Here is a 7901-nt window from a genome sequence, read left to right as displayed (position 1 = left end):
CTTGGCAAACATTCCACCTCAGCCAGGCCAGGGCTCCTTTCAGAGCCTGGGGTCTCAGTCCTCAGTCATTGGAGACGGTCGTGAGGCATATCACATCCTTTGACAGACTCTGACAGCTATGACTGCCGTGAGGAATTTATTTCATCATATTTGCCAATAAATGGATACAATTGTCTTCATTTGGCTTGAGAGTGTCATCTTTACAAGTCCATTTTGTGGAGAGCCTGGGACAAAATTCTCCTAAACTGCACAGCTCTTGTGGTTCTTCCTTCCCATGGATGTGGCCTAACGCCTGTCCAGCTCAGACAGTACTTCCTGCTTGGTGATTCTCTGCCACGCCTCAGGAATTTCTCCTTTGCCCTGAAATTTCCCATTGTACAAAGCTTCCAGCTGTGTCCTGAAATGAGACACAAACCATTTCCAGTACGCCTGCGTGGATGAATCAGGAAGAATGTTCCAAGTGGAAAAAGGACATCCAGCATGACGGTATGTCTTGTACGGGATCAATTCACTGTCACCAACTTTGAATAAGCCATCACTTGCAACAAGACTGGAACAAATATCAATGACCAGGTGGTCCGTCTCATTCCACTTGGCTCCCACAAAAGCTCGTAGGCGATGGAAGATCAGCTGATGGTCTCCATCATGCCCCTGCATGGTGTTTGTGCAGACAGCCCCACAAAAGGGACACTGTTCCCAGCACCCCACAAACTGCTCTGCCAGGATGGTGTGAGGCTGTGTTGAAAATGAGCTCATGTCAGCATCAGCAAATTCTTTCAGGAGCCTGTCCCTCAGGTCACTCAGATTGCCTACCATGGCACTACTCAGGAACTCAATGTCTGTGACCTCCTGGTGCTCAATGCCCTTCATGTCACTTCTGGGCAAGCTGATCACCTCTGTCAGCTGCCTGCAAAATTCATCCAACAAAAGAGAGATTTTATCTTCTCTGTCTTTTCTGTCTTTGACAATTTGGGTTGATAAAGAAACAGCAGACAGGATGTTTCGATAGAGAAGATTAAGGGAGGAACATAAAAACTTCTCCAGCCTCCTGTTCCCATCTAAACAGTGACTCTTCACTCGTCTCTCAATGTAACTCTGAAAAAACTCTTTTGGAAACTTAAGGTACTGCTTGAAATACTCAAAATTCTCTTCTTCTGCCAGGTATCTCAGGATGCAAACTTCCAGATTGGCTCTGCTGCCCCTGAAATCTGGGAATCTGCCCTGCATGTCCTCAGCAATGTCTTTAGCCGTCCTCTCATAGACTGCCTGGCGAAGAGCTGGTTCAATCTTGTCACAAAGGAAACACGCAAAAGTTGTGATTGAAGTGGCTCCTTGGCAGGAAATCTGGAAACATTGGAGGAAATCTTCTCTCTTGCTGCTCAGGTACACGACTGGGTCATTTGCCTTTTGGAATGCTTCGTGCATGGCTTTAAACCTCTCTGCTGCCATTTTGCACAGATACAGAGACAAATCGATGCTGTACTCTTTGTTAAAAGTACATTTTGTATCACTGGGTACAGACTTCACACCTTCTTGTACTTCATTGAGTATTTCATGAATAAAACTTCGACAGTAATCACGTTTCTCCTGTTCCTTCTTATCAATATTTGTCTTCACACTCATTATGATCTTGTCTGTGATGTGCTGCAACCTGATCACATCAGCATCACGAATCTTCTTAGTAGTGACACCAGAATGCTTATTTATCATAAAATGTTTCTCTAAGTTGAAACAAAATTGTCTGCCTTTGGGATATGACCTGATCCGTTCCTGGAAACCTGGCTCCTTAAAGTGCTCTAGAAGGACATCTTCAATTTCCACATCAATATCCACCTGTTCCTGAGGACGTTCTGGAGTACCACGGGAGACTTCAGCAATCCACTTGTTCCAGACAACAGTAAAGTTGTCTCTCAGTTCGCTCTCACTGAGACTCTTCCCTTTCAAACTCACAGCCAGCTCCCTACTCCTTCTCAGGAGCTCATCTTCATATTGCAACTTCCTTGCATCCAGTTTCCTCTGCTCCTTCTGTAGCTCAATAAGTTTCTCACATTTCTTTTTCATTTCATGAAGAAGAGTCTCTTTCAGCTCTTTCAGCTTCAGCTCTGTGCTTGATTTCCACTGCACCAGTATCTCAGAGTCTTCCCTGAAATACTTTTCCACTTCTTTCTCAATGGCATCACTTTTCACTTGCACCAGCCCTTCCAGGTGTTCTCTGGTGACATTCTGCAAGTCCCCATTCCGAATTCTGTTGTCCAGCCTCATCTGGACGTCTAAGACATGACTCCTCAGCTTCCAGGTCCACTGACTAAAGGCACTTTCCAGTTCCCTGTAGGCAGCAATCTCCAGGGAATTCTTGAAGCTGAAAACAAAGTTTTCATTCAGCAAAGCATTCCAGAGGTCACCAATCCGATCTTTTAGGCTTGAGAGCCTCAAAATGCTGCGCTGAGACTGCCTCTGGGCAGCCTGGAGGATTTTGCTCTTGAGTTGCTGGACGTTCTGGCTGTAGGTGAGGTTGGGTGGTGCCATTGGGGGGTTTCCTTCCCACAAGTGAGCAAAGTAGTGAATGTGGGTCTTCACATCAAAGCCAATGACATCACTGAAAGAGGAGATGTCACAGAATTCCTGCTGAGCAGCTACCACAGTCATTTCATCCAGCTTTTCCTGCAAACGCCTTCGTCCTTCCATGTTCTGCTCCATGGCAGTTGCTTCCCCTACATTTTGGTGGACAAAGAAGCAGCTTGGGGAAAGATTGACTTTCTTCATCCTCAGGAAAGCCTGCACAGCAATCTGGAGAACATCTTGCATTTCTGATGGATTTTCTCCAAAGACGTTGATCACAGTCATGTTGCCAACACCAATGACAAAGGTGGCCAGCTCATTGTCATGCTTCAGGGACTGTTTATTGGCCATCTCGATGGAACGAAGGCCCTCTGTGTCAACCACCAGCACAAAATCAAAGCCCAGGTCTTGCTGCAGCTCCTGGCCCACTGGGATCAGCTGCATAAAGGCTCCGCGGGTGCATCTCCCCGCGCTGACGTTGAACTGCAGACCAAACATGGCATTCAGCAGGGTGGACTTGCCCGTGCTCTGGATGCCCAGCACCGAGAGCACAAACACTCGTTTGTCCCCCAGCCTCTCAATTAAGCTGTCAAAGATTGCTCCCACCCAGCGCAAGGGCAGGTAAGAAGTGTCCCCATCCATCAGCTCCAAAGGATATCCCAAAACCATCAGCTCTGCTGCAATTTCTGGCAGTTTGAAAAAACTCTCATTCATGGAGTTCATTACTTCCTGAGCTTCATAAATCTGCCCTACCTCTCTCAGAAGGTGCTCCAGGCCGATGGATGAATCATTGAGTTCATCAGAGATGCAGTCCAGCTGATTCCGCAACTCAGCATTCACATTGTTTTTTTCCTGGCTTTTCTTTCCTGTCCGGATTTCAGACCATAACTTGTGATAGTCCCTCCTCAGTTCTTCAAGGCGACCCCACGACAGCTCGTCCATAAAGACCTTCATCCACTGCAGGAAGTATTTCTTGGTATCTGCTGGCTGGGTCTGGAGAAAGACAAGGAATGATTTCATCAGTGGGTTGAGAGGGAAAGCTTGTTCAAGTTGCTTCCTTCTTATTGATCTCTTGTCATATTCAATTTGGCTGCAATGATGCTCAATGCTCTTGTTCCTCTTCTCCTGCAAGCGAGTGAGTTCTTTGTCCTTTTTGCACCACTGGTACCACAGTTTTCCTTGAAGTGGCAGCAGCTGGGATTTGATCTCAGACAGCTTCTCTTTCTTCAGAAGGTCCACCAGCTCCTTTGCCTTTGCTTTGGCTGTCCCACAGGTGGGTTGATCTACATCCGCTACGAATCCGTGCTGGCGAGCTTTGTCCAAGCAGGTGTCCAAGCTAAAACAATGACTAGATCCTTCTAGACGATCCCAGATAATGTTGGTCAGCTGGTCCATCAATTCTGCTTCGTTTCTGTTCTTCATCCCTATTTTTATGTTTTTACTCGGTCTGGCAGCTGCAACACACTCTTTTTCTGTGAGAAGACAAACCAAAGGCCTTTGCGACTGCCACAGGCTCTGCAGAACCTCTTTCCCCCTGCTGTCCATGTGCTCCAAGTCAGACACAAGAGCCACGTTGACAGCAGATATCTCCTGCAGGAACTGCAGCTGTGCTCCGTGATCCCTGGCGTCTCCATGCAGGTTACAGAAAGCCACGCAGCACTCAAAGGTGTCATCGGGGCTCCCGCGGGGGCAGTACCAGGCAATCTCCACCACCCCTTCCATCAGCAAACGCTCTCTGGTGCTGCCCCTGCAGTGGCGGTGGAAGAAAGTGTCGTGTTTGCGTCTGCTCAGCAGAGCGTTCAGGAGCTGAGACTTGGAAGAGGAGGCCGAGCTGCCAATGCGGATGAAGGACACGATGGGTGTCTGGGCCTGAAAGATGAGTTTGTTGTTGTAACTCTTTGTTCCAGACGTATTTCCTGACTTCCCCACCTCTTTCCAGCTCCTTTGGATTTGGCTGAGGGCGTAGAGCGGGAACTCGATGTGTGAAGTGCATGGGTTGGGCACCAGCAGAGGCAGCGCCAGTTGGCAGAAGGCCAGCTTGGTTGCAAGGGTCTGTCTCAGGAAGTCATCAGCACAATGGAAAATGGCCATCTGCAGGTCCATGGGGTGCACATGGCGGTCCCCGCTTGCACAGTGAGAGGCTGCTTCCTCCGAATCATCAAAAAACTGTTCAAAGGAGTCTGAGTGTTGGTGCTCTTTTTCTGTGGTTTGTCGCAGGGGTGCAAGTTTTGGCTTGTTCTCATCCCCGCATGTCAAGTACCTCACCTGGTAATCCATCATTAACAGCTTTTGCAAGAAGTAACATTGCAGTTCTGTGTCCTTGCTGGGCTGGCTGTCCTGCAGTGATGTCTTGCAGATGGTGTGGAAATCTCCCATCCCCATTTTTCTTGGGTAGTGATTTTCCAGTCCAAGACGCTTGAGCAACTGGAGGAACTCCTGGTTTGCAGTGGCTTCATTTGCTTTGGATTGACTGCTATCTGGCCCTGATTGGGAGTGACTGGGGGGCTCAGGTGTTGCGAAAGTGTCTTCCAGGTCACTGAGTATGTTTTGCATCCTCTGTTTATCCCATTTCTCATCCAAGCGCCCACTGATCAAGGAACGCAAGTCCCGTTCCAGCCTCTTCCAATCTTCATCTCCACTGTGCTTTTGAAGGAGATTTTTTATCCGTGGAGACCACAAGCCTTTCATGTGATCTTCCATGAAAACTAAATGATCCCTCTTCTGCTCAAGGGACAGCTCTTGACTTTCAATTGTCACAGTCAGACCCGTCAGCAGGAGGGAGGCCTCAGCTCTGTCGGCATCTTGCTCCTTCAGGTTCACGTACTCCTCATGTGCCGCTTCCATTTCCTTGGCCATGTACTGAATTTCTGGGTGTCCAAGGAGGTGCTGGAAACTGCTGCTTTCCACCTGGTACCCTGTGCTGGTGGCAATCAAGAGCACCAACAGTTCCAGGTCTTTCTGGGCCCGTTCCTGGAGAGACTGGAGTAAGGAATAAATGGCCAGGCTGCTGGTCTGGGTGGCTTCTATCTTTGCTTCATGAATGGCAGAAGCAGAGCTTCCTGGTGCATAGGTGACAGCATGGATGTGCTCCTTCATTTGCTGCAGTGTTTTGATGAGCTCTCCAAGCTCAGAGACTTTGGGAGGTCTGGGAAGCACATGCTCAGTCTGGGAGATCCATTGCATAATGAAGGAAGCCTCAGGGAAGTCCTTGACAGAGTAGATATGAGGATCCAGGAGGCTTCTCAACATCACCTTGATAGAGCTGGTGTTTTCTGGAGGTGACTCCTGGCAGCTGCGCACAGTGTTCACCAGGAAGTCCTGCAGGGCTTTGTCTGACAGGCACACGTTGATCCACACACTGGGGTTCCTGGTTTTTGCATTCAGATCATCTTTTAGCTCCATCAGCATGAGCAGCTTTCTTTCATCCACCGTCACCTCCCAAGCCTTCAGAGTCTCCATGAAATCTCTGGCCTCTTGCACTGCAATTTCTATTTCCTCTCCAAAAGTAGTTCTAACTCTCTGATTTGTCAGCTCTTTGTACGCAGCCTTGAGGGCTCTGCTCATCTGACCCACAGACTTAAAATCCCTGATGTGATTGCACAGGATGATGTCCCATACTGGGATCAGCTCAAAGCCACGGTCGATAACGCACCACGTTGTGTTATCTGACACGAGCCCTGTTCTCCAGTGAGGAAGAGAAGCTGTGTCTGGGGGGCCCCCTGTGTTGACCATGGAGAGCTGAATTGCTGTATGGGAACTGTCTCCAGCTCTCCCCATGACAGAAGCTTTTGAGCTGGATTTAGAAACATCTGAGGCCCCTGCAGCACTTGCCAGGAAGCCACCCCAGCTGCCTCTGACAAGGCTGTTCAGTGCTTCACATGTTTGTCCCTTCAACTCTTCCCACTTCTCAGCTCGGAATCCTTCTGTGGATGCCTTCCACCAGAATATCCCCCCAAAGTGGAGGGGACTCTGGTTTATGTGGGACCCAAACCTGCTGAAGAACCTCTCACACCTATCCAGCAGGAGGGCCTTGTCTTCCTGAGTGAAGCTCAAGAGCGGCTCCATGTCTTGCAGCTCCTGCAGAGCCGCATCCGAGAGGAGAAGCTGATGTCTTTGGAAGTAGCAGGAGGCCAGAGGGATGTACTGGTACTTGGTGCTGCAAAAGTAGCTCTGCTCAGAGTGAGACTGGTGGGTGTCCTGTGACTGTGAGGAGCTGCTGTGATCTACACTTCCTCTTAGAAGGACCTTCCACAAGTCAGCTTTGGCAGAAACACTCATGCTGAACCCCAGCTGCTCTATGGTCTTGGTGAAAGTGGATTCTGCTGCAGAAGATGAGAACTCTTTCCTCTCAAGCAGCAAACCTTGATCTGGATCAGTGAGCTGGAATCCCTCAGGAACCTTGAGGAGCTGCTCTCGCTTTGCCAGCACATCTTCAGGTCTGCTGGTTCTGTAGATGCCCTGCAGGGCCAGTCCCCCCGATGCCCGCCTCAGCACCTCCGTGTCAGGGATGTTCTCCCTCCTGACTGCTGACAACTCCTGCTGCTCCAGCTGCTTCTGCATGCTCTCCAGCATATCTGCCAAGGGTTTCTCTGGTGGTGGCCAGAACTCTTTGGGAATCTCCATGGCTTGCCACAGAGTCTCTGCTTTGTGCCTCACAGCATACTGGCTGTGGCTGCGGCTGTTGTGCATTTCTGTCAGATCCTTCAGGGCTCGTTTGGCCACTTCTTGTCTCTGCTTTGTCTTCTCCAAGTGCTCTCTCTGCACCTCTTTAATGGTTGTTTTCTCATGTCTTATTTTCAGGACTTTCTGGAGTGCCTTCTTCTCCCAGGGGTGCTGTACCTCACACTCCAACCTGAGGTAGTCTTTATATTCCAGATGTTGCAGGGCTTCTCTGCACTTGATTCCCAGGATCTGTGACAGCTTGGGCAGCCAGTATCCAGCATCCAATCCTTCCTTCTGAAATGCCTCTGCCAGGAGCTGTGCCTTTTCATCCCCCTCCTGTGTGTCCTCATGTGAAGCCATGTCTGTGGAGGAAGAAAAGAGACTTTCCCTAAGGTGCTGGCAGAGGCCTCAGCCTCCTGGCAGAGGCTCTGCAGCAGCTGCAGCCCTGGGGATTGCTCCCAGCCGGCCGCTGGAGCCCAGCCTGGGATGGCACAAGAGCCAGGCTCTCCTTCCCAGCACACTGGATGTGCCTGTGGCTTTCCTTTGTGCAGGATCAACCCTGAAACTGACTGTGTATCCCAGAGACAGGAGAGACACACAGAGACATAAAAACACACGGACAGACACACAGACACACACAGCCACAAACACGGAGACTGTGACAAACACAGACAGACACA

General features: G+C 49.6%; 1 protein-coding gene across 1 annotated transcript; it reads right to left on the bottom strand.

Moving 5' to 3' along the window:
* Window positions 1–225: 225 nt before the first annotated feature.
* Window positions 226–7610, bottom strand: LOC136358656 (interferon-induced very large GTPase 1-like). The gene has a single exon (XM_066314574.1). The coding sequence runs from the start codon at window positions 7579–7581 to the stop codon at window positions 286–288; it is 7296 nt and encodes a 2431-aa protein (XP_066170671.1). The 5' UTR covers window positions 7582–7610; the 3' UTR covers window positions 226–285.
* Between the last annotated feature and the right edge of the window lie 291 nt (window positions 7611–7901).

The sequence above is a fragment of the Sylvia atricapilla genome, chromosome 3 (assembly GCF_009819655.1).
Source record: "Sylvia atricapilla isolate bSylAtr1 chromosome 3, bSylAtr1.pri, whole genome shotgun sequence".
Classification (NCBI taxonomy): domain Eukaryota; kingdom Metazoa; phylum Chordata; class Aves; order Passeriformes; family Sylviidae; genus Sylvia; species Sylvia atricapilla.
Note: the sequence above shows the minus strand (reverse complement) of the source record. Positions and strands in the feature narration are given on the sequence as shown.

Coding starts and splice junctions, on each gene's coding strand:
- LOC136358656 (XM_066314574.1), bottom strand. CDS start 7,581: ATGGCTTCACATGAGGACACACAGGAGGGGGATGAAAAGGCACAGCTC.